Source organism: Mus caroli, chromosome 9, assembly GCF_900094665.2.
Source record: "Mus caroli chromosome 9, CAROLI_EIJ_v1.1, whole genome shotgun sequence".
Classification (NCBI taxonomy): domain Eukaryota; kingdom Metazoa; phylum Chordata; class Mammalia; order Rodentia; family Muridae; genus Mus; species Mus caroli.
In genome coordinates, this window is record NC_034578.1 from 10922814 (window position 1) to 10949734 (window position 26921).

At 46.8% G+C, this 26921-nt stretch overlaps 2 protein-coding genes and 1 pseudogene across 4 annotated transcripts in view; 1 reads left to right on the plus strand and 2 right to left on the minus strand.

The window, feature by feature from the left end:
• Positions 1-13672, minus strand: part of Piwil4 (piwi like RNA-mediated gene silencing 4) — a 39925-nt gene extending 26253 nt beyond the window's left edge. For 2 of the 3 annotated variants that reach the window (XM_029482019.1, XM_029482018.1), the window contains exons 1-7: positions 13586-13672; positions 12547-12610; positions 9707-9838; positions 7239-7453; positions 2670-2791; positions 1465-1545; positions 184-381 (exon numbers count right to left, since the gene is read on the minus strand). In XM_029482019.1, coding sequence (XP_029337879.1) covers positions 184-381; positions 1465-1545; positions 2670-2791; positions 7239-7453; positions 9707-9838; positions 12547-12610; positions 13586-13672 — 899 coding nt within the window. Of the gene's footprint in view, positions 1-183; positions 382-1464; positions 1546-2669; positions 2792-7238; positions 7454-9706; positions 9839-12546; positions 12611-13560 lie in introns of all 3 variants that reach the window. The other variant, XM_029482020.1, reaches the window with a different exon arrangement.
• LOC110302279 lies at positions 8983-9619 on the plus strand (annotated as a pseudogene).
• A 7041-nt stretch (positions 13673-20713) lies between the features above and the next one.
• Positions 20714-24715, minus strand: Fut4 (fucosyltransferase 4). Its single transcript, XM_021173316.2, has one exon. The coding sequence runs from the start codon at positions 24348-24350 to the stop codon at positions 23049-23051; it is 1302 nt and encodes a 433-aa protein (XP_021028975.1). The 5' UTR covers positions 24351-24715; the 3' UTR covers positions 20714-23048.
• Positions 24716-26921: the final 2206 nt, after the last annotated feature.

The window sequence follows — 26921 nt, forward strand, 5'->3', positions numbered from 1 at the left end:
TCTCAGTCTCTGTCAGTCTGTCTCTCTCTCTTTAGCTGTCTCTTTCACACACACACACACACACACACACACACACACACACACACACAGAGCCACGTTCTCTAGCCAATGTGTTAAGAACACTCTGGATCCCAAACACTCATAAATGTGTGTCCTAGATAGCCATCAGGGACCAACTCTTACCTGGTAAGGACAATGAGCCCCACTAGTTGTTTGTGGCACGTCTCGGTGAAGCAAGACATGCCAGTTCTGAGGCAGAGATCAGTCATGAAGTCCAGAACGGTCTCATTGCGGAGGACTTTGTAGTTCACGTCAGCATTGAATAGGAGTTTGCTTTCAAAGTGAGACACAGAAATGGCAAACCCAGGCCACAGGGACAATCTTCAACAACACGTAAAGAACAACAAGAAAACAATATTTTTAATGTTAGAAATGTACTACCAGAAACTCTAGAGAGACTCTAACATGTTGGGCTTCTGCTCTACTTCTCCAGAGGGGATGTTTTCTTAGTTTGGCTTTTTGTTTTTTCTTCGGTGTCCTTTATTCCAGTTACAGGCTGAAAACATTGGGTTTTTTCATCTGGAGTTTCTTTAAACATAGACTTAGGGTAAAATCCTAGTGAGTCAGAATTTCAAGCTGAGCCCTGACACTTTGGACCCTGTATGTTTGTCAGGAGCTGCCCTGGGTGCTGTACGGTGCTCACCAGAACCTCTGTCAGATGCCCTGGCTGTGCTTGTCGGACATTGGTTCTAACACTTTGATTCAATTGAGAATCTGTGTGTCCAAACAGTAAAGGTCCTCGCTCCCAGATGGTTTTTGATGGATCAATAAAGATGCCAATGGCCAATGGTTAAGCACAAGGTGGGACCCTTAGAGATGTGAGGGTGAGGACACAGAGAGGAATGGGCAGATTCACCATGACTCAGAGAAGGATGGGACACAGTCGCAGCAGGCGATAAAGCCAAGCAGCCATGTGAGATTTCGGGTTGGTGGCAACTGACCACTTCCCCCGCTGAGCCTGAGGTAGCCAAGACGTTTAAAAATAAGCTAATATGTGTGTGTGTTTCATTCAAGGATCCATAGTTCCTGGGCAGGTATGAGCGTGCGATCCGCAGGGAGCCAAAACTCACTGTTACAGTGCTAACAACCTCCTTTTCAGTGGGGGACAGGACCAGATATGTTTCAGAACAACACATTCTGCTTTTATTGCTGACTATCCACAGGAAACTGAATTCTGAGTCCCTTCTAGAATGTTATGACCTAATGAAATAACCAGAGAACACAAACTTCTCACTTCACACTGGGTTCACTCTTCCCTAAGACAAAATAAAATAAACAAAAGAACACTTGAAAATTACAAAAACGCATTGCATTCCGTATTCCAGACACTCAAGCCTTCACCAGAGGCAGAGCACCACTTATATCTAACAGTTTTACAGGAACAGAAAATATAAACAAACCTACTTGTACTGAGGGATCTCCACTGGTTCTGAAGGCTTATAGAAGTTCCGTCCAATTTGGTACATACTCAACTTTTTAAAGATCCTGGAAGTATAGTTTTGAAACCTCTGTAATACTCACAACAGTGTAATTCAACATTTGGGGCTGAGGAGATGGCTCAGTGAATGAAGTGCTCATCCATGGGCATGAAGACCTGAGTCTGGATCTCCAGAACCAAGTAAAGCCGGACACAGTGTTACAGGGAGTAAAACCCCAGTTTTTCTATGGGGAGATGGGAAGCAGACACAGGGAAACCCTCTAAAGCTATGGGACAGTGAGCCTGGCTGAAGCAGCAGTTAGCAATAACAAGGATTTGTCTCCTACAGGGGAGAAGAAAGCCAACAGAAGAGGCTGACCTCTGGCCTCCACACACACTAAGGCAAGTATGCACAACCAGAGCAATATATTTGTAAAAACTATAACTTCATACTTTAAAATAATGTTGTCGGCATATTTAAACACTTAACTACAGTAACACAGTCAACTCTGTATAACTGTGATTCCAGGTAACTATAACAATAAGGCCACACATGGGGCTCTTGTGACCCCTCCCTATTTCAGAAGGAAGAGGCACCCTGGGTGCCCACATCATGGTGACACTATCTTCAGCAACTATCGATCCTGGGAATCTCTGGGAACGGGTGAGAGTGTCAAGTGCATGGGGAAATGTAAGCAGCCTGAGTCAGAACCCCAGAGTGACAACTCTGATGATCTGGCTACAGCTGTCACCGAAGCCAGTCTCCCATCTGTAAGGTAAGGGTTTGTGTTAACAGTGCTGCCGCAGTGAGCAAGGAGCACTGTGGTCAAACACACTGGAAAGCACCTTCCACACTCCGGCTGCTGTTGTCCCCTCACCAGAGCACAGGAGTCTGGAAAGCCCCAAATTTCCTGACTTCCTCCTCCCCAGGCTGCTGTGGAGCAAAAGTGTGACTGGCATCTCTGTAACAAGCATCCTGACACACACAGTGCTATGTGGGGGTGTGGGGTCTGGGGTCAGAGTGGGGCAGGGCATGAGGAATGAAAGACTAAAAACATTGTGGCCAACTCTGGGGTAAGGCTAGTTACTGAGATAGATGGTATCCCACCTCACTGCTGGCACGCCACTCGCCCAGCCAGCACAGCGGTTGATCGAGTTAATACCCAGACTGTATCAAGATCAAGCCACTTACTTTCTGAAGATGACATTGAAGAACTGAATGCACACAGGGGAGTTTGGGAAGAGCTTGCTCGTTAGGGTGAGCGTTATCTTTATAGTCTCACCTCTTTGCGTTTCACTTGTCAGTTCTGTGACCTGGGGAAAGGAGGTAGGGAAGAGGCATGGCTTACCCTCAAGTGTGTGGAACACAAATACTATAAAGTGGCCGCATGTACACTAACAACACCAGAGCTACAGGTGTTAGCGTGTGCAATAATCCAATCCACATCTGGGGATCAAATTATGGTAAAAGTCTGCTAAAGATATCCCCACAAGAAAATCCCACAAATGTCCGTATAGGAAAGCAATGAATATATTGCATTTAGGAGGATGCAGACTGGCCCCTTCCAAGGTCTTAAATTCCTGAAAAATTCCTCCAAAAGCTTATTCACAAAGCAGAAAAGCTGGGGAGGGGAAGTCCTCAAGGGAAACGGATCAGGCAGGAGGAAGAGAAAGACAAGGGGAGGAGAGAAAACATGGGGGCTGGGGTGGGAAATTTCATTCTTTTACTAAGAGCCTACAAAAAGCTGACAAAAGCCTTGGGGCTTGGCTAGAAGGAAGCGTCTAGCAACATAAAAAACGCGGGCATAGGCCCTATTTGCGTCATCAACTAAAGAAAATTCCAAGCCACCGAAGGCTGGAGAGACGGCTTGAAGTCATCTTGTTTCTGCAGAGGAGTTTCGTTCTTAGCACTCACAGTGGGCTTCGCACAACTGCCTGTGACTCCAGCTCCACGCGATCTGAGGAGGTTTGCGCATGCACGCACACGCGCGCACACACACGCGCACACACACGCACACACACCATATATAATTAAAAATAAAGCTTTAAACAGCAAAAAAAAAATAAAACCCCAAAACAAAACAAACAATCAAACAAAAAACAACCCTCTAAATCAGGTAAGGCCCAGTACAGGATTTTTCAACTACAAACATACAGAACTCATGTCAATAAATATCTATCGGGCAGCTCATTATCAAGCATCTGTGTATCTCACCTCTGTTCTTCTAGTTACCAGTGTCAGTTTTAGAATCGGATCTGGACTGCATAGATGCAGAGAGAGACCCGTCCCTCCACATGGCGTGGGATACTGCATTAAGGAGATTCCTGGCCTCAGATGACTCACACAGAAATGGCAACAGCTACAGAGACCTCACCAAGGTCAAGATGAGCTGTCTATAAGCAGGAGCAGGAGGGACATCCTGCTCCCAGCCCCACAGGGACTGCAGACAAAGGATGTGGCCAACAATGGTTTTGAGGTGAAGAGCTGAAGGAGTTGGCAACAGGCAGTCTGGGAAACTGTATTTCTCAACAGCTTCCCAACATCAAACACTTCTCCCCCTCCTTCCCCCGCTCAGCAAACACCAACTGCTCCTGTACTTCCTCCATCTGTTCCTGGACCAGCACCCTCCAGTCCCCAGGCTGGAAGCTCCACGCACACAGTTCTCATCCCCTCCCTTCCCCCACCACCTGAGCAAGCCCCAGGTCTCTGTGCACTGACACAGCAATGGCTCAGTGATTTCCGCTGTTCTGATGCTACCATGCTGGAGAGACTCTGGCAGCTGCCACTGTGAGACCCAGAGGAAGCTGCTTCAACGCCTGAGGCTTCCTCACCATCTCTAAAGTGGGAGCGAATCCAGCTGCTCCCACAAAGGTCAAATAGAGAACAAACCTTTGGATCTTTCTTCAAGCCCTTTTTGACACATTGCCCAGGCTACTCCACTAGTCTTCCCACTCCTTTCAGGATGTGTCCCGGACACTCTCCTGCAGTGTTCTGTGCTCTGAAAGAAGACAAATTCTTCTTCCTACCTTCAGTGTTCAAAGGACATTTAAAGTTCTCCCTCTTTCCAGGGCTACTTCTACCCCCTCTAACTAACCCTCTATGACCAAATGTTTCTCAAATGTTCGCCTCACTTCTCACTTGGCCAGGCCCCTGACCACTGTCCATCTCTGTGCCCCTGAGATCCTTCCTAAGACGCCAATCCTCTCACCAAGACTCCTGCTAGGAATCCATTTTTCACTGTGCCCTGAGATCTGATTTTGTGGTAAGATCCTCAAGCTCTCTGAGTGACAATAGGGTTAAAACATGTGGTGTCATATTGGAGAGTCTGGCAGGGCACAGGGTGAATGAATGTAGTGTTGTAGTCATATGTAAAAGCAGCATATAGGATAATCCTGTGACACTGATGTGAAGACCTCCCAGGCATAGACCTCTACATTTATTCAATAAATGCAGTATAATAAGAATACTGATTCAATGCTAATTATTACTAAGTGTGTTTATGCCATTCTGCCTCATACTGTGTTTATTTCTAACTCTGATGTTAAGCTGGAAACCTTTTAAAGAAAAATATCCCTATCTTTACTTCTTCCTTGGTGCTAACACTCCACTAAGAACACAGTAGGCTCCTTATATGTATACAAAGTCAGCAAATAGATGTTAATGATAGTACCTCCCAGCAGACAGATGGAGTGTAGAAAACACTGGAAGACCAGGAGGCAGCTGGGAGGTGGCTTCCAGAAGTATGGGCAGGAGGGTAATGTAACGCAGAGACTCTTCAAACTGTAACATGCACCCTAGAAATGTGAAGACTGGCAGGGGTGCAGGATTATGCCCAAGTCCATTGAAAGGTGAGCAGAGCAATGTAGTCCTTAGGATGCTCATGATAACAGTGTCAGGACACAACAATTCTCTGTACCCAGTATCACTCAATCTGAAAATGAGGCCAGCATCCCAGACAAGCCACATGCTCTATCTTACAGCCTATCTTGTCGCCTGCCTCCTCACTGGACTCTGTTCTCAGCATGGAAATGTGTTTGACACATACTACACACTAGTTCTGAACTGTGGCAGGCAGTGCTAACATGTTCCCGGCATGCACAGAACAGAATTTTTCTATCATGGCTAGGAACAACTGAGGTAAACTGGACCATTCCAGTGACACACACGTGACTTCTAACACCACTGAATTTCCCAACTACCGCGATAAAAGTGACTCTAAGAACAAGATGATCTTAATCCTGACAAGACACTGGAAGTACACTCCATGAGGATTAGAAGATCTGTCCCTTGCTTCCCACATATCACTGGACAAAGGACTTGAAAGGTAATAGAAACGTTTCTAAACACACAGATTCGGATATTCTGAGCCACCAGATCTGACATTTGGTATCACACCTTTCAGGGGCTTCACAAGGATAGAGAAATACTCAAAACTTATTTCTTGGATAAAAGCATAAAGACTTGCTTATAATCTATCAATTTTTACGGATGCTATTGGCACTATAGTGCTTAAAAATGCTGAGCTCATTGACTAAGCACTCTTGATGGAAGCATCAGAGATCTAACTCTGTTCTACTAACTTTTAAAAACCTGGTCCTTTCTCTCTTAGTAGCTCCAGTCTTATTTTAAAACAGAATATTGAGAGAGCCATGCATATTGATAGCTGTCTGGGGACTGACAATCTTGGAAATCTGAAGGTGGGGGTAAACATTTAACTACTCCAATGGTCTCATTTTGCAAACACTCTTAGAACCGGCATCAGCAACACCTCTTTCCTACAATTAGTGATACGGCGACAGAAAGGGTAGCCCTACATTCAGAGCTGATGGGGTTATCTGGCCACACAGGCAGCCTGCACAGGGGCAAGAGCATCGAGTCAATGCATACAGAGCTCTAGAGCCATGGAAATGGTGACTCTGGAGGTCTCACCTGCTTGGAGAAGGTTTCTAAGGACAGCTGTCTTAAGAATCTGCAGTTCGACAGGAACCTGATATGGCTGACTCCTAAGAGGCTCTGCCAGTGCCTGGCAAATACAGAAGTGGATGCTCACAGTCATCCATTGGATGGAGCACAGGGTCCCCAATGAAGGAGCTAGAGAAAGTACCCAAGGAGCTGAAGGGCTTTGCAGCTTCATAGGAAGAACAACAATATGAACTAACCAGTACCCCCCAGAGCTCCCTGGGACTAAACCACCATGATGGGACTCATGTCTCTAGCTGCATATGTAGCTAATGATGGCCTAGTCAACCATCCGTGGGAGAAGAGGCCCTTGGTCTTGTGAAGGTTCTATGCCCCAGTGTAGGGAAATGCCAGGGCCAGGAAGAGGGAGTGGGTGGGTTGGGGAGCAGAAGGAGGTGGGAGGGGATAAGGGATTTTCAGAGGGGAAACTAGGAAAGGGGATAACATTTGAAATGTAAATAAAAATAATCTAATTTTAAAAATTAAGAATCTGCAGCTCTTGAATGATTAGCCTGATGGAGCATCAAATGGCTGCTGACATCTTAGGAAACCTTTTAGCTCCCAAGCAAGGGAACAGGACAGTGTAAAGTAAAACTGGAGGGAAACAATCCTTCAAACTGTCAAGAAAGTCAATGGTCTTCTCTGCACATATATAATAGGCAAATATATTAATTCTTTCTCTCTCTCTCTCTCTCTCTCTCTCTCTCACACACACACACACACACACACACACACACGCACGCACACGCACGCGCGCGCACACACACACACACATACAGTGAAATACCGACCATACTGTACCTTTTGGTCCAGCTTTTCTGAGAGGAAAAGGCTGGCACCATCGAATGCTTTTGCCTTGTCTGAGAGTATGCTGTGATTATAAAGCAAAGCAATCCTCAGCCTCCTAGAGGCTAAATCTGGGCTGTACGTGACATGGTACTGGTACAGCTGCCAATCCTGGGGCAAATCTAAATTAAAGAGATTTGTAGTCAGCCGCACAGGTATTCCGCTAGAACCTGGGGAAGAAAAAAGATGTTTTTCACCGGAAGAGCACACCATGTTAATGTTAATCATATTTCTAAATTTTACATAGACAGTGGCTGCTATAAAGCAAGGCCACTTGCTGATCTGTGGTATGGGATAAATGCTTGCACTTTAACCTTGCAATAGCACTGGGAGTTATAGTGAGCTCCTGTGCACAGCGGGCATCCGAAAACAGAGGAATGGGTACGAATTTCCAACCTCAGGAGAAGACTCTGAGCACAGCTGCCTGGACTCCTTGATTCCCTCTGGATGTGATTCTGTGGTTTCCACCAGTTAGCCTAATGTTCTAGGATACCACTCTGAGATCACATACACAACAACAATGCAAACCTGCCCCACTCCCACATGAATGATACAACTCCCAAGCTCTGGGAGATCCACATCATTGGAACTTTGCCAGGATTTGGAGAATTCTGACAAAGTCCCATCAGAGGTTAGGCCACTGTGCAGGTCCCCCGAAGAGGTAAAGAGAGGCTCTGAGAAGAAACAGGAACTCTTGTACAGAGGCAGCATAACTCAGGCTTCTGTTTCTACAGGCACATGCTGACCATGTGTGCTCCCTGGAAGCCCTCCCGCTACAGACATCTTGCTCACAGCTTAAAAGTCTGCAGGACAAAGTCAGAGCTGGCCTGAGCCATGTCACAAGCTGAGGATGTCACAAGCTCATCCCCAGGACAGATTCTAGGAGGGTACAAATGACTTTTTTCTCGCTTGTCTTCACAGAAAATCACTCAGTTTCTATCTTTCCACCACACGCCTGCACTATTTTGCTTTTTTTTTAATGGAGAGACTGGAAGTGCAAGCCCCTTAGGTAGAGAAATGAATGGTCTAAGTGCTCCCTCAGCCTTGGTCCATGGTGCATGTGTCTGGTAGAGACAAGAGACAGTCATGTCATTTTTTTACTTAAGAAAAATGTTGTTCTCTCAGATTTTGAGTGAATGGCAACACATTTCAGCTGGTTGTTACAGGACTGAGAGAAGTCAGTCTACACTGCCCAAACTAGTAGGGCCTTGGAGATCATCTGTGCCAGTGTCTTTCAGCTGCAGCAAGCCCCATCAATATTGGGGTTAGGAAGGTATGTAAATCAGTGGGGTTTGTTGTAGAGGGACTAAAAAAGATTTACGTATTACCACTTGTAGACACACCCACATACACAACAGGTGCCCACGGAGGTGAGAAGGGCATGTAGACCCTTAGACCTGGAGCTATGCTGTTTGTGAGTAGTGGGATCTGAATTTCAGTCTTCCCATAGCATAGTATGTGCTCCTAACCACCCAGCTATCTCTCCAGCCCAAGAACAGCAGGTTTCATGAAAAACCCACAACAGGAGACTAGACCCAGAACATCTCCACGCAGTATCTATCAGGTTGCTTAACACATTTACATATGTCAGAATCAGGAATTTCAGTTTCATAGACTTGGCCTTTAAAAAGTAGCAAGGAGACAGAAGGCTGCATAGGAGAGTTTCTCATAGAATCATATTCTCACAGTCTCATTGTCTTTCAATAGGGAAGGGGACAACTGGAGTCAGCTCAGTGTACTCAGGGACTTGCTGGCTAGTTTACATCCCCGAGGATGAGACACTGATGCTGTAGAATGGATGCTTTGCTTGTGCTATCTGCCCCCATCTACCAGTACTGGACACCCTGGCCATGCTGACAGCCAGGCAAGAACCATTTGTCCAGTCTCAAGTTTTTCTATGGCAAAAAGCAATCAGGCAAGGGAACAGAGCAAAATCCAAGACAGCAGAACAAACTGAAGACAGAAAGCAAAGCTTAGCCTCCTTTGCTAACCCAGATGCAAATAACTACCCAGAATGCTTTACACAGAGCTCCCACTATAACAATTGCTGCTGGAGGAAGCACAGACCCTGCTCCCTCCAGAGGTCGAACTCCAGAGTGCAAAGATCAGTAGGAAACCTCAGCCTAGGGAGAGATTAGAGGCCCTTGACCTCTGTACCCACGAACCCCACAAAACGATGAGTCCTGAACCCTGACCTGACCTGACCTGACCTGACCCATTACCTTACCCTGCAAAGCTCTGGATGGGTCCCAGACAGATGAGGTCGATGGATAAAAGATGAAGATGTTGAGTTTGACTCTGATGAGGAGGAACCCCCTGCTCTCCCTGAGGATTAATAGCCCCTCCCCTCCTTTGTTCTACAATAAACTGCAGTGGGTCCTGGGAACACACTTCAAAAAAAGTAACAAGGAGGTACTGGCTACCTGTTTTACAATCTTTTACGTGGGTCAACTTTTCCCTGGTACAGACACCCAACTCTTCGAAGTCCTGTCTGCCGTTGCCTCTTCTTTCCATGAAGGTACATCCACCATCACCAGAAGAGTCACCAAGCTCATCTGAAACAAGAAGATAACATGGTGTGTTGGACCATGCGCACCCTCTCCATCAAAACCACACTGACCGTCAAAACTTGGAGTTTTCAATAAAATGTGCCTGGACTGCCAACACATTCCTGACTGTACCAACACTGAAAATTATAGAAAAGGCAGGGAATGTTTAATTAGAAATAAGGCTTAGCATTGGACATGCAAACTTTATATGCCCCAGTACAGGGGAACGCCAGAGCCAAAAAGTGGGAATGGGTGGGTAGGGGAGTGGGGGGGGGGAGGGTATGAGGGACTTTTGGGATAGTATTGGAAATGTAATTGAGGAAAATACGTTAAAAAAAGAAAAGAAAAAGAAAGAAAGAAATAAGGCTTAGTGTTAGCTTTTACAGTGCCATAGATGTCCTCTTCTTGGGCCAGGCTACTGCTCCCACCTGTTAACACGCGACTATCCTTCCTTCTCCCTGAGCTCTGACTGGTTCCAGGCGGGGACAATCCACACTGATTTGCTGAGTCTCTCACATTTCCCAGTGGAAAGAGAAACTAGCCAGGCACGGACAGCAACAATCTATTCCTTAAGAAAAGTCTACCATTTACTATAGGTCATAAAAAGATCGAAAGAAGTCTGTTTGTATCTGAGTGACTTCTGTTTAAGTGAGTACAGTTTTTAAATGCCTTCACCACGTGGAAGGTACTTTTAATCCTCAAAATTCAGGATTTTAGGGCAAACAACATGCCTAACAGTCTGCTGACCCTCTGGGTTCAGGGTTCATCTGTCCTATAATGTAGTCCCTCATTGCACTGTCCCCAAATGCCCCTTCCATCTGCTCCAAACTTCCTCCCAGACCCTTCTCCATGGAAATGGAGTCTCTCAGGAAGATTTAAAAACAAGGAAACAAACAAAACAATTTAAAAACCCTCCGTCTCATTTACCGAGATTGATTTTAACTGACTATCTATATTTCTCACTGTTCTAGATCACAAGTGATTTTTAGACAGTTTAAGCATTTCGAGCTGCCAGGGCCAGGGCACGTGCTGCTCTTGGAAAAGACCAGTTGGATTCCCAGAACCCACAGCATGTGGTTTACAACTACTTCAGGGGGACCCAGTGCCTCTGGCCTCACACACGCACACACACACACACACACACACACACACACACACACACACACTACACATAAAATAAAATCTTGATTTTTAAAAAGTTCAAACCAGACTAGGCAGTGGTGGCACGTGCCTATAGTCCCAACACTTGGAGGCAGAGGCAGGCAGATCTCAGAGTTCAAGGCCAGTGTGGCCTCCACAAAGAGTTCCAGGATAGTCAGGGATACGCAGAGAAACTCTGTGTTTAAAGCAAAAAACCCAAAAAGTTCATACTACCATAGAATTGTGGTTCTCTGAAACTGAAAGGATAGGAAGTGGACAGTTATTTTTAACAAATAAGTTTCAGTATTACCATACAAAAGAGTGCCAGAGATAGATGCCAGCAGTAACTGTACAATAAGAGTGAACTTAAAATCCTGGGACTGGGGCTGAAGAGACGGCTCAGTGGTTAAGAGCACTAGAGATCTGGAGTTCAATTCCCAGCAACCACGTGGTGGCTCACAACCATTTGTAAGGGGATCTGGTGTCCTTTTCTGCTGTGTCTGCAGAGAGTCACAGTGTACTCACATACATCAAATAAATAAATGCATCTTTTAAAAAAAAAAGAAAAAAAAACAGAACTGTACACTAAGAGTTAAAAGGGGAAAAATCAGGTTATATGTCTATTACTGTAAAGGATGGACTGTCTGCATGCTGAGTTACTCATGATAATGTCAGAGATGCAGAGGCAGGCAAGCCAGCATGCTGCATCTCACAGCAGGCCTTCCGTGCCACATGCACATTCTCCTTGCAGTTCAGATCAGACCACACCAGAGATGGACTCTGAGAGTCTGTGGCACCTCAGCGCTTGCAGCTTACTGACCAGAAATCAATAACTTCACTGCATGTTCACAATACAGGACATGGTAAACAGGTTTCACCCAGGGATATGAAATGCACTATGTTCTCAGATTCATTTCAACCCTCTAGAATCAGGGGAAAACAAAAGTCTCTTATTTAAGCCCCTCAGTCTATGGTACTTCCTCATGGCAGCCCAGGCAGAACCCAATACACCTGGCAAGGCAACTTAGGCTGTGTGGCCCGGAGTGGACAAGACCTCTGAGACTGAACCAGGCTTTGCAGAGAGGACTGATGGAAGGATTGCAGTTGTGTGTAGCTGGTTTCTCCCATCCTGGAAAATGGGCACTTTGATGTCACTGCTCTGTATTTTTGGAATGTGTTCTTCAAAGGCTGGGAATGTAACTCAGTTAGCAAAGTGCTTATTTAGCAAGCATGAGACCCTGAATCCAATCCCCAGAACTATATAAAATGGGTATGGTGTACCTGCAGCCAGTACTGAAGGGCTGGGGAGGGAAGAGGCTGGAGAATCAGAAGTTCAAGGTCATTTTCAAGAATACAGTATGAGCTTAGCTGGGCTCGGAACACTCTGTCTCCAGGTTGGTGGGGTTTCAAAAGGAACACCAGGATGCCAGCAAAGCCACAGTGAACTCCTGAGGAGGATCCCTCAGGGAACCGTTGCAGAGCAGGCGGTGTGGTCTGGTGTCTCAGGGCTTGGTGAGTCCTCTTACTCCACTCAGACTGAAGGAGGTCAGGGAGGCAGATCCAGAGATACTTACATGGCTGTGAAATGACACTTGTCCCACCTCCGGCCTCACTGTCCCCAGGACTGGCAGATGTAACCTACAAAGAGGTAGAAAGTTTGCTTAGATTTAAACGAATCACAACCCATGACATTATCAAAAGACAAGAACAGTATCATGTGTCATACTGTAGATTACCATGATCCAGGAGGAGAAAACACTAGAGGTAGATGCCCTTGAGGGGCAAGAGGGAGGTGGCCATTCTCCACAGAAGGCCAAGGAGGAACTGGAGTGCTCCCCTTGCCAAGTGCATTTAGTGGAGTCATGCTACCATCTGATAAGAGATAACAGCCCCAGATAGCAGCATTAGGCCCCAGAGGTGTGAGTGAGCTATGGAAGTGGGGTGATCCCTCAGCATAGGGATAACCCCTGGGGATGAACTGAACCAAAGCCAGTTCTCAACACAGGGAAGGACAGAAGCCACTGACATAGTCTCTGCAGAAACTTCTTTGTCCAAGAAATTATTGTATCTTGGTCTGTTAAAAAAAAAAAAAAGAGCAAAGTCAAGAGAACTCTACTAAATGTCAACAATGACAAAATGATCACAAACCTGTGTGGCCTGAGTCTAAAAGGTTCTTCAAACAGTAGATGTGTCGTTCTTATTCAGTATTGTTTCTGTCTGACCACCCAGTGAACAGCCACACTCCAAGTGTTTGCTCAACCAACAGCAGGTGAATCTTTCCACATCGGAATTTGAGACGATTTCTAGTACCATTTACCAAAACCAACTGTATCACACCAAGGCAAGTGAAGATACTTCAGGGTTTATTTAGTCTGTTGGTCTGTCTTTTGCTTATTCTTTGTTTTTCTCATTCTTTCACACACAATTTACAGCGACTGAATTAAAGCTAAGAAAGTAGAAGGCAGCTATGCATCTCCTAGCCACAGTGCCTTTTGCACTTCCATGGTATCTACTTGAAAGAAAAAAGTGGGAAAGCCTCAAAGGAGTAAGACAGGCATGTAGAGGAAAACACTGGTTAGGATGGCCACAGGAAGGATAGACAGAAGCACTCACCATGAGGTCTCTTGAGGACCGCCCCACTTCCCTGGCACTGTGGCCAGTGGTGATGCCTCGCGCCCTCGCACGGGCCCGTCCACTCATGTTCCTGGGTGCCAGCGGCTTCCCAGGGCTGTTGAGCCTCAACAGGAGTGTTTCCTCTTCGGCAAAAGAGATGGTGAGGCTGTGACTCGGAGTTTGGGAGTATTCAAGCTTCCTGAGATGATTGCTGCAAACAGCAACCCGAGCGTGGGTGGGCAGGGCCCGGTGGACCCCCAGAATGCGCAGGCGCATGAAGGGCGCGGCAAGGCGGGGGTGGGCACCTATTAGCATTGCATGAATCTCTCTTCTTCTCTTTGTCCCTCCCCCTCCCCTGCCCCCTCTCTGTCTATGTCTTTCTTTTTTTATTCTTTCTGTCTCGCTCTCCCCCATACCTTTTTTTCTCCTTCCTCTGTGTCCCTCATTTGCTATAAATACCCAGCTTACAGTCTTTATCATTTGAGGATGTATCTCTCAGCTCCTGGTTTTTAGAAATTACCCAATCATAAATGTATATAGAATGGCATCACACACCACTCTGGAAGTGTGAGGGAAGCTTGAGGGAAGGTCATAAGATGTGCTTCTCTGAGTATTGTTAGGGTGTATCCTGAGAAGAGGTGAGAGCCGGTAAAACATGGGGTGGGGGAGGTTAGTAGACAGACCATTACACAAACGTTTGGAATGACCCACAATGGATGTAACAATGCGAATAAATCTTAAAGAAATGAGATTGGGGCTGGAGAGGGTTTAATGGTTAGTATATTCTTATTGCTCTTTCAGAGGACCAGGGTTTGCCTCCTAGCACCCATGAAGTGACCCACAACTGTGTGGAACTCCAGCTTCAGAGGACCTGGCACCCTCTTCTAGCCTCCTTGGCTCCTGTGTGCTCATGGTGCACATACAGACCCACATATAAAGATGTTTATTTGTAATTCAGGTAACGGATGTACAGTCTTATAAACTCTTAAGAGAGACATAACCAGAGGGATGAGGAAGAACTCTGAGGGTGACTTCACTGGAGACAAAGCACTTGTGGAGACAAATACGGACAAGTCACCGCATGCTCTGTCTGTCAGTAAAGTTAGTATTGTACCAGAGACCTGTGGGTACTATGTCCAGAGGTCTGCTGTGACCTTCCTAAAGGAGCTGGTCGCTCTGGAGCAGTTTTCTCTGAGATGAAACCTTGTATTTCTGGAGGGATGCTCCAAATTCCCAATCAACAGCTTTTGGCTAAATAACACAGGGTAGCAGAAAGGGTGCAAAGCACCAGGGGAGGGACATGTTCCATCCTGCAGGCAAACTCTTAGGCTCAGGAACTACAACTCAAAAGATTCACCAAGTCCCTAAAACTGACCAGATACACTAGGCCTCTCAATTCTCTACCATAGAGAAGCTGTAAAGGAGAGCTGAGACACGCTCAGAGATGAGCTCTGTAGAAGGGCTCAGACTGGCTGAGTCATCTGGAAGAAGGAGACTAGTCAAGCAGCCTGGAAGAGGCACAGATCAACTGAAGGTCTGGAATTGTTGAGCTGCCTCAAGCTGTGCAGTGTGCTCAGCTTCATCAAAGACCCCATCAGCAAGCCCACCCATGCTACAGTGGGCGCTGGTAATGCAGATGTTTTTGAGTCACTTGCACTCCTGTAAGTAACCCCTCACCCATATTTCTGTAAGTAACCCCAATAAAACTCATTGGTTCACCAAGGTCTGGTGTTGCGTCCGCATCTGGGGTGAGTAGATGTTTGTTAACGTCCCCTCAGGGATAGTGTCAGATAGCACTGACCCAAAAGATATGGAATCAGGAATAGCACCCAGCAAAGCTGCTGGTGTGCCAGCCAGTTCATTGTGGATAAGAGCAGCCTGAACCATTTCCTTCCAGGAATAGGAAAGCATTGCCAGGTGTCTAAATAACAAAGAGAAAAGATGTGGAAAGTGGGGATTAAAAGCAACAGCAGCAAAAAAAATTTCTTAGAATGTTTGAAAGCTGGGGCAGTAAAGTCAAGCGATCTGTAGTTCAAGGCATAAGTGCAACAAACATCCTTGATACACACAATACTCCATGAAACTATCTAGATTAAAGTCCAGAGTTTGAAAAACGAGGGTTATTATTTTCTAAGAAAGTTCACTCATATATAGGTGTCTTATCTTATGTCCCAGTGAGAGAAAAAAAAAGAAAGGAGAGGGGAAGGAAGAGAGGAGGGAGAAATGGGAGTACAGAGGGAAGCAAGGAGGAGGGGGGGAAAGCAGAGGAAGGAAGGGAGGAATGAAATGGTAGCACAACATTGGTGCAAAACCACACCTCTCAACCCCAAGGGAGCAAAAGCTAGTTTTGTTCTGGAACCAAATTATGAGTGACCATGGCCTGAGAATGTGGGGCTAGGTTACCCCAGGTTCTGGGTTCCAATATGCAAACAGGCCCATGGAGTTTTTACAGTAACAGGACAAAGGACGTTACAAATTACAGCACTTTTAAAACACATTGGTGGGAGCATTCAGGAAGCAGGTCAGTGAAAGATGGGGGAATCTCCACTTCAGGTCTTAGATGCTGTAGTTTAATCAGCATTTGTAGACATAGTTTCTTCTCAGGTGTTCTCATTCACTAAAGAAACAACAGCGGATAGGCAGTAAAATCAGGAAGAAAGAAGAAAGGAGGAAACAAAAAGCCAGGCTCTATAACCTAGTCTTAGAAAGTCAGCCATCATGTCTGCATGTTCATTTTTAGTGGTGGGCTACCCAAACCCAGTCAAACTCTAGGAGGGCAATCACATGACTGTGGAGAACAGGAGACCGGGACCAATGGTTGTCACCATCCCACTGTCTTTCACTGGAGGACAATCATTAGAGGCAGTATAGCTTAAAGTATCCTGTATGGACCAAGAGCTTTGCAAATAACAATTTTTAGTCAGCTACCCTCGGGAATACAGCATTTGTTCAGGAGCCATATCTGTGTTCCTCCCCAGGAAGGCTTGACAAACCATCAGGACTTCTACCATTATCTTGAGGTGTTATTATTTAATCACCAAGATAGTGGGAAGTTGTGGGAGCCTTCTAAAATGTTGACTTAACCTCAAGAGAACCAGAAAACCAGAGGGTGTGGACAGGTGTGCCTACTTGCTAGGAGAGCAAATTCCACTATGAGGATTAGTCATTTTGAAGGTGGTCCTTGAGCACAGCTCTCATTTAACTGGAGTATTAGTGACACCATCAGGTAGATAACGTACTGAGGCCAGAGGTTGCAGTACTGACTTTGTTCTATATACCATTACAGGAACTTGGCTTGTGGTGTTGGGGATGAGGGGTGCTTCCCTGATTTGTGGGGTTCTGATGTTTCCAGGGCTCCCATGAGGCCTTCAGACTGTGGTTTCAAACATGCTGTGATAGCTCTTCCTGCAATAGACATTTATTGTGGCAATAGCATATTTTGGAGTTGTTTGTTGTTGACACAAAAGCCACAGATCTCATCTTAAATAAGAGATAGGTCATTCTGGAGCCTTTTGGGTGACTACTGCCTAGGAACACAGATGTAGGTTACCTAAGATCCAGGTTCCAATGTGGAAGCAATTTCACAGAGGTTTTATAGTTTTAAAGAACAGAGAAAGTTATAACTCTAGGCTAATTTAAAATTCATCCCTGAGCACATCAGCAAGGCAGGAATACCAAGAAGGGGAAGGTCTAGATGCTGCCTGATAATACTGTCAGCTTTTGGATTGATAGAAGCTAGTTTCCTGCCAGATCAATAGATTTTAAAAGGGTTTTATCTGTTGTCACAGATGTTAGTTCTGACACAGAGTGAAAGGTATAGCTGTTCTGGAGGGCCAGAACTTAGCCCAAGGGAAGGCAATTAGCATTGGAACCTGCAACTTTCCACAGTACTGAAGTTCTAACCAGCCAATAGTCTGCAGATCGCTGTCAGGGGTTTTTGTTCCTCCCCACTTCCTTGATGAGAACATACACATCTGAATGCTGTATGTGTTCCTTCATCTTTACATCTCCCTGTCTGACTGCAGAGCCTGGGACCAGGAGGCACTTAGATGTATTTCTTACTTACTAACACTCCACAGTCCTCCATTGAAAAGATCTTTTACAAATGCTTAGCATGTGGTCTAATGGGACATTCTCTTTACTGTAGTATTAGATGAGACTCAGCAATTTAAAACCACACTCATTTATTCTTTTACTGTATATGCATGTATATGCGTTGGGTATGCACGGGCCATACACACAAGTGGAAGTCAGGAGACAATTTTGGGGAGCCAGTTTGCTCCTTGAAGATATGGGGCCTGGAGATCAAACTCTGATCATCAGGCTGGTGGGCAGTGCCCTCCTCCACTGAGCTGTCTCACTGACCGAAGGCACTGTAATTTAAACAATACTAAAGATCTCAAATGAATGCCAACAAAATCCAGTTCTTCACATCTCAATTGAAGTAGATTTTCAAGGCTTTACCCACAATGTAAATGTGCTTTGCACTCCATGCCCCACCCCCACCCCACTCCACCCCACCCCCACACATTAAAACAATGTTGGTAATTGTTTCCAAAAATCAATTTCTTTTAAAAATGGATATGGAGGACCAATGATATATGCTAAGTGGAATTAACACGAGATTTTTTTTCCCAGATCAAAAAAAGTAGCATTCATAAGCATTCACGAGCCTGCTATAATGAATCTGGGTTTTATATTAATTCCTTGTGCAGTAAGTTCGTGACTTGACTTCACTCCCATCAGCCCACAGAGGCTGTTTCAAACTGCACAAAGGATTCTTCTCAGCAGAAGGGCATGGTGGATGGTGCTCTTTAAACTGGCCCTCGTCTGGTGCACACACCCCACTTTCTTCTACTTCTTTGGGCCTTCAACCCACCTCCTCCTCTGTCCTACTCTCACCCTCCTTCCTCAGGCTCAGCTTCTGGGGTCTCTTCTCTTGGTTCCCACTGACTCCATACCTATCCCTTCCTCACTCTCCAGCCAGCTTCACACTTTAACCCATGTTTTCCCTGGCAACCCTACTCCTGTTAGATGGCCTCAGCGGCATTTCCTTTGGTACTTATGTAGTATGTCACTGTGTGTGTGTAGGAGAGGACAGAAGAGAATCCCCAGTGTTCGTTCCACCTCACACTTTCCTCTCGCGGTAAATCGTGTGCCGTCTGTAAAGCATGAAACCTGGCTTTTCTCTTCTAGGCCCACCACTCCCCCGTTAGGTTTGTAGTCTCTAGTCTACCCAAAACGGACATTACTTGTGGTGGGCAGAGCTAGTAACTATACTGCCGAGAACACAGGAGCATGTAGGGACAAGCCTGGTGGGAACCCAAGCGTGTGTCCTTGCAAACAAGTCACTGTAAAATGAGAAAGGAAGTAACAGAGAGGCCAGCTGAGCTGGGCCTGCCTGGTGCAGCTCCACACAGGCAAACCAGCGCCAAACCGGCCGACACAGACTCCACCCCACCTGTGGGTCAGAGAGGAATTTGTTAGTGCTTATAAATGAGGAGCTATTTTCTATCTGATTACTTTAATCTTTTGTCAAAATAACCTCAGCTTATTTACATAAAGACTGGATTTGTTAAGAGACCATGTAGCACAAAGGTCCCTGAGACACAGGCAAGAGTGACCTAAATGTATACCTTGCCCAACTCAACACCAAGAACTCTTCTCCACAGTGTCTGAGAAGTGTAATGTGTACACACACACACACACACACACACACACACATTGGAGCTAAATCCCTCACTCTGTCCCCTGGTTTGCTGCCAGTTTCCTGCTCCTAGGTGTGAAGCCACCTGAAAGCAATTAACTTTCTGAGCTCTAGGCAGCCAATTAGCAGAATGGGGGGGGGGGGTGGGGAAGATGAGGAGAGACAGAGACAGACAGACAGACACAGACAGAGATGGGAAGGAACCAGAAGAACCAGAAGGTCCCTAGAGTTTTTGATCAGCCCCCTCAATCTGCAGTTTAAGTGGCAGTGCTCAAGGGATGTGACACAAACACACAAGACACATTAATGTCACTTTAGGTAAGTCCTTTAGAGGGTTTGAACCTTGGCCCCTCCCTCTGTAGGCGACCCTGGTGCCAGTAATCTCAGCAAACAGTTTCTAAGAACATCCTCAGGGCCAGGACTCCTTGAGGGTCTTACCTCACCCCTCTGTGCCTCCATACATGGTTACCTTCAATTAGAGATGAGACTACCAAAAATCATAAAGTTTCAATACTATGCCCACGAGCAGACAACTAGGGAATGCTGCAAAGCTGGTCTAAGAACCCAGCAATTTCCACCCCCAGAATTCTTAAATCCTAATTATTAAATCCCCTCTAAAGATGCCCGTCGGGTTATACTTTTTAAAAACAGTTAAGTTTCTGGACTGTCTTGTATCATCTGTAAACACTTAGAGCTGAGTTGGTGAACTCTGTCTGACTCTAGGGCTAGTGTCCCTGCTGGTCTGCATCCTCTGGGCTGCCCCTGCATACCCCCAGCAGAGGAGAGTACAGGCCACAGAGTGTGCAGCCTGCAAAGCTTGAAATAGTCACTTTGTCCCTGGACAGAAAATGTGTCCTAAACAGCTCTAGGGCCTTCAAGGATTTGATTCTGCAAGACATAGCGCCCTACAGTGGACAGAATGCCTGGGCACACACACATTCACCAGGATGGTTTCCTGGGGCATTCACGCCATACAACAGCCAAAGATACTACTCAAGGACTTATATAGCTTGCCTGACTTAGGCCACGGAAGCCAAAGGTGGCCAAGCCACTGTCTCAGGTTCTGGCTCCCTACTGCAAGCTCTTTCCTGAATGCACCCTGGCACCCTAGCTGTCTTCCTCTGACAGTCAGGGAAGGGCTTGTGAACACAAAAGAATCTAAGTCCTGCCAGCAAGTTCTCCTGGCTTCTGAGAATATCCTTGCAGACGTATTCATGGAATGAGAGTCATCCAGGGGTAAAAAGGTTACACTGGTGTTCAACTTTAAAGGAAAGTGTATGCCTTAAACAAAGCCATGACAATGCCAGAGAATACATTTTGAAATACATAACAGATTCAGAAGCGCTCCTCCTCATAATAAGCATTCCAGAAACACAGGCTAGTTTTACACTGATTTAATGCAGAAGGTATAGGTGAAACAATCCAAATCATTTAATTACATAGTTTTATCAAAACATACATACTTCTAGACTGAAAATATAAGCTCTATAGAAATTGTATGATCCTGAAATATGGCTCAGTTTTAAGGATTTAATTGAAATAGACAATATATGGCTAACTTTCCTTTGTTTTATTCATTCTGTAATAGATCTTGAAATTAATTTCAGATATAAAATGTATATTAGGGTATACAAAATCCCTGCAAAGAAAAGTAAGCGGTATGCTTATGCATAACCATATTGAACCAACTGCCCAGTAAACACAAGGCGGCATCGCTTACGTCACACAGTAGGTCTTCAGGCACCCTCGTCCCACGAGTCACAGAAGAGGACCTTAATGCTTGGGCGCATTCCTCATCCCAATGTTCCTCAACTGGAAAGCAAAACTAATCCAGACTACCAAATCCCAAAGCCTCTCCCGTTACCCAGTGTAGATTCCCGACAATACTAAGACCCCTGGCCAATATTTCATTAACATTCATCTTAAAAACATAACTTTGAAGCTGGGTATTGTGGCACACACCTTTAATTCCCGCCCAAGAAAGCCAAAGGCAGGTGGATCTCTTGAGTTCAAGGCCAGCCTGGTTTACAAAGAGAGTTCCAGGACTATATGGAGAAACCCTGTCTGAAAACCAAAGTAAGCAAACACAACCCCCAGAACTTTTGTTTCCCTTTGTTGGGCGGCTGCTGTTCTGCAATTGTGGCTCTGTCCACACTATAACACTTTAATGAGGCAATGTTAGTCTCAGCTTTTAATTACTCCTTTTATGGAAAATGGGCTGGTAGCACCTGGGCCTAAGTAGTAGTTTTGCAAGCCTATATGTAACGAAAGCTCTTGGTTGTGAACCTGATCTAAGATTCAAATAACTATCCTGCCCCAACAGGGATAGAACTTTGTATACAGTCAGTTAATCTTGGGCCCTGCCTGTAACAGTGTGTGTGGGTCCTAGTTTCATAACTTGAGGCCTCAGTCAACTGGCTGATTTAGGAACAATACTTTGTGTAACCAAAATCCCTATTCCCCTGTGGCAGTAGTCGATTGTAGGAGCCCCAAAGAGGAGGCAATTCCTCACACCTTTCTTTACCTTCCTTCCCCTGGGAGCTCAAGCCCAGTGTTTGGCACCAGCAGGCATGCCCTGACATCTGTTGAACGTGGAAAATCAACGACTATGTTTTCAAGATTGGTCCCACAGCGCAGGGTTCAAGGCACTGGAATGAGTGAGTGTACCTAGAAGCAGGGCAGGGGGTGGGGGGACAAAGAACAGAGAACTAATCGTAGTAAGCACTAGCTCAGCTCCATTGAACAAAACCTGGACAGAACCCAGCCAGCCACAGACAGACTCCACTAAAGCTTTCCTTTTCCCTGTGTATAAACTCAGAGTCCACCAAAATCTTTACTGTTCTCTCTGCACAGCACTGCCATCACTGCTGAAGGACTCACATTCCAGGTTAAATTTCAGGCCCAACAGAGACACAGAATAAACAAATTTGTGGACAACATGTCGCCATTTATGTCTCTTCCATTTGTAAGCACGGCTGGGAAATGAGTGGGAAGACTGCTTGTGGCTCTTCCATATCGGTGTTTTTAATGTTTTCCCAATCCAGGTCGTGGGAAGCTCTAAGACAGAAGAAGTAATTAGAAGACAGTCATTCACATTGTAAAGGGACTTTTCATTTATTTCTAAGTACTTTCACTCTTTTAGGACCCTGAATTTGGGGTGTCACTTAAATGCAGCTTTTCAGGAGAAGGATTCTAGCAGGAAGTGAGGTGCGCCCAAGTCTTCATCCTAATTTTCCTCTGAAGATAATCTTGACACTTGTTTCTAGTCACAGCGCTGGGGACACACATGGCTGGTGAAGGAACTCAGTGGCTTCTTATCTTTTCCAGGTTCGGACGGTTTGAGGAATCCAACCACCAAAGAAAACCCCACCTGTGGGCACAATCCTTCCATTATCTCACACCCACCGGCTTCCAAAAACCTGTGGTCTGCTCTTCATTGGTCCAAGCAACCATGACCAGAGAACAAATATGTCTAAACTTTAGCAGCCACATGGGCCCCTGATAAGGCCTGTGGCCAGAATAGGCCACTTCTTCACATGGGTGACAGGTAAGGAAGGGCCGGCCTCCTTCACCCAGGACACCGCAGCCCCTTACCAGAAAGCCAGCCCACCTCTCTGTAAAAAAGCCATGAGGGCCGGGGAATTTTCCCATCCTGTGCTAAATAATATTAATTGGTAACTCATCTTCACATAAAGAAAAATTGGGTATTTAGAAAACTCAGCCAAGGAGATGTAGTCAGTTCACAGCAGAATGGCCTCATCGCTGGAACCAGTCTGCCAAACTGTGGATGCTCTTGGGCTGGTCCCCAGAGGTCTGCACAGCTTGGCATGTCCGGCACCATTGCTCATCCCAGAAAGAGGTGATGTGCACTGCAAAGCTCCGGCGCCAGCGGAAGTAGCGGCGATAGACAGCCACGTTTCGGTCGAGAAAGAGCAGGTAAGCAGCCAGGGAGGCAGCATTAGGGAAGTCGTCCACGTGGATGAAGGCGCCACGAGGCACGAAGCGCTCATAGTTGGCACGATCTGGGCCAAGCACCACTGGCACTGCCCCAGCCAGAAAGGCATTCCGCCACAGCTTCTCAGTGATGTAATCCACGTGCTGTGAGTTTTCAAAGGCTAGATAAAATTTGTAGCGGGCCACAGTGTGCAGCAGCCCAACGGCTGGCACTGGCTGTCCGGGTCCCATCCGGCCAAACACGTCCACAGACACGTGCCGACTCAGCTGGTGGTAGTAACGGACCCGTGCATGGTGCTCGTTCCAGTTGCTCACAACCCAGGCCACCAGTCCTCGCTTGCGGGCCAGCTGGGGGCCCAAGCCTGAAGGCTGTTCAGTTGGATCGCTCCTGGGATAGAGGAAGCCATAGGGCACGAAGACATCTGAGTCGGTCCGGTAGGACAGTGTCCAGTTGAAGAGGTCCTTGGCCAAGCCCCGCAGCCGTGGAGTATGGGAAGGCGATTCGAAGTTCATCCACACCCACCGCTGACCAGGGGGACGAGAACCTACGGTCTTCAGGGCTTTGCCAGTTAGCATCACTGCTCCCTCCTGGTCGTCGGACGCGCGTAGCGCCAGCGCCTTATCCGTGCTTTCTCGGGCGCCCCAGGGCGGGGGCCAGTCGTGGAGTTCCTTCACCAGGTCGCGGTGGTGGAACAGCACTGCCTGAGCCTCCCCGTAGGCCGCGCGGTCGGTGAGCAAGCGGCAGCCACTGATGTTGAAGCGCAGGCTGCAATCGGGGGGAGACTTGGGGTAGCCGCCGCGCCCCCTAAAGGGTTCCCACCAGAGCAGCACACCCACCAGGCGTTGCGGAGCTGGGGACGCCCAGGGCAGTGGCGGCAACTGTGCCCAGCCGATGAAGGTGGTCAACGCGGTGCACAGTAGTCCCACTGCCGCCAGCGAAGAGACGCTCCGGGGTAGTCCCCAGGCTCCACACCGTGTGCGACGCCGGTACCCCGGCGTCTCCATGTGGCGTCCACGAGTGGCCACCGCGGCTCGCCACGCGTCCACCGTCCGTGAAGGGCGGCACCGGCTCTCATGCTGTAGCTCTTGCCCGGCCGGAGCCATGGAGGGGGCGGGCGGGGCATCGGCGGACCCACGGGCGGTGCCTCGCCCCTCCCAAGTCCAGGATAAGGTGAGCCGGGCCCGCAGCCCTGGCCCAGCGCCACCCTGACCCTTCCAGACACTGCTCTCCTAGCCCTGCGGGCCCGGCCTGGGGCGTTTCCTGCTGCGCCTGCGCTGGCTGTCCTGCCCAGCCAGGGCTCTTGGGCTCCGAAACAGCGCCCCGCTGGCGCCTCACCTGGGGTCGTGGCCTCTTGCTGCGCCTTGCCTTCGCTGTTCCTGCGCCTAGGCTGCAGAGCCCTCGCCTTGCAGCGTCTCACACTGGATATCTCCCCCAGAAGCCTCGAAGGGGTGGAGGGGTGGGGGTGCGATCCCACTGCAGAACTCAGAGCAGAATCAGCTTCCTTCCTTATTTCACTCTGCCTGGCCAACGACGCCCCTGGGAGGGGTGGAGGGGGAGGGAGGGAGGAAGGGAGCCCTAGAACAGCTGGAATGTAGTCGGGACAAAACAGGTCAGCTGTGGAGTCAGACACCAGCTGGGGCAGTGTGACTGGTCCTAAGAACATTCGCGGTGCCCAGAACAGGGCAGAAGGCAAACTTTTTTTTTTTTTGAAGATTTATTTATTATTCTACATAAGTACACTGTAACTGACTGACTTCAGACACTCCAGAAGAGGGCGTTAGATCTCATTATGGGTGGTTGTGAGCCACCATGTGGTTGCTGGGATTTGAACTCAGGACCTTCCGAAGAGCAGTCAGTTCTCTTACCTGCTGAGCCAACCTGCTGAGCTATCTCACCAGCCCGTTACAGAAAAGCATTCTTTCCTGACTCTCCACCAGAGAGAGAGAGAGAGAGAGAGAGAGAGAGAGAGAGAGAGAGAGAGAGAGTTTTAAAGGAGTTTATTTAACTGAAACCTATCATATACATGATTTTACCCAATAAGACAATCTAAATTTGCTTCAATTCTCCATATCATATATATTCAGGTTTCTAAATTTTAGATTTATTTATTGTATTTAATATATATGGACGTTTTCCCTATACAAGTGCTGCATGCATGCTGGTACCATGCAGATCAGAAGAAGTCATCGGATCCCCGTGATTGTGAGCTACAGTAGGAGTGCTGAGAACAGAACCCAGGTCCTCTTCAAGAGCAACAAGTGCTTTTAAGCAGGGAACTATCCATCTTTCTAGCCCCCGAATAGCTGATTTCTGAACATGAATATTCAGTGTAAGGATGGCATATAAGGACTTTTATATATAAAACAGACAGGTCACACACAGGCATGTGGAGCACATTGCCACAGGGATCTATGTCCATACTTCAATCAATGCTAACTTTAAATGTCTTCGGATTTCCGTAAGTAGCAATGCCTACTGCTGTGAGTGCAGCTGAACGCCTTTTATATAATCCCCGTGTTATATAACTTCTCTCTTGAGTCTCTGATGAAAACGGCTGTACTGTAGGAGTGAGGTTTCCCTACCCCCACACTATTGCTGGCTAACAGCATTCCTTGTACTACAGGGCAGAAGACGCAGAAACCAATGAATGACCCTTGTGCTTTTAGATGTCTGGTTGAGGATCGCTATTTTTGAGCACTTAAATAATTTCTGCTTCCAGGAAGGTTATACAGAAGACTTGGGACTATAAAATGACGAATCAGATATCCTTGTGCCCCAGTAAAGGCTGTGCTAATTCTATACGTTTGTCCCAGAGGCCATAACCAGGCACCCACATCTGTTAGTCACTTGGGAAAGTTTGGCCCAGAGCTAGATCACGACTTCCTGGGCTACACGCTCTCTTATTAAGTTCCTTGACTGTTATTAGGTGGAGTTCTAAAGTGGGGAGAGCTGATTTAAGGATAGGAGGCAACTTTAAGGAAAGTTTTACTAGGTTCCTGCTGTGCAGCCAAGGGCTCCAAGCCTACAGTTGTGGTATCCATTTAAGATGTTAGGGAGAACCCGCTGGAAGCCGGGCCCCTCTTAGCCTAAGCACAGAAAATACACCTGGATTTGCCATTCACATGCATTTTCATTGGTTTGTTTTAATTTTTAAAAATGTTTGTTACGTTTTTATTCATTTACTGTGTGTGTGCAGGGGGAGGGATGCTCGAGTACCGTGGCATGCGGTGTAGATCAGAGGACAACGTGCAGAAATGTCTCCTTCCGCCATGTGGGTCCTGGGAAACCAGGAATAGAATGTAGAAGCTTCTGTAAGTGTTTTCTGGCGTCATGACACTTCCTATGACACTCAGAAAGCAAGTGGGAAGTCTTGAAGGGTTATGAACACTCTAGGCTCATCTGTCCAGTAGTGTTCTCTTCCTACACCCTACAACATTTTATAGTGTCTCTAGGGTATTTTTTAATTGAAAAAGAAATGAAATGAAAAATGAATTTCAAAAATGTTTGTTTGAAAATGGAAGTTTCAGTAATTCCCCACTATTTTTGTTTGAGTCAGGGGCATCATATAATGCAGGCTGCCCTTGAACTGATTGTGTCGCTGGATGCTGGCCTTGACTTTGTGATTTCCTGCCTTCACTTCCTAAGTCCTGGGATTACTGGCATGCACTCTAATA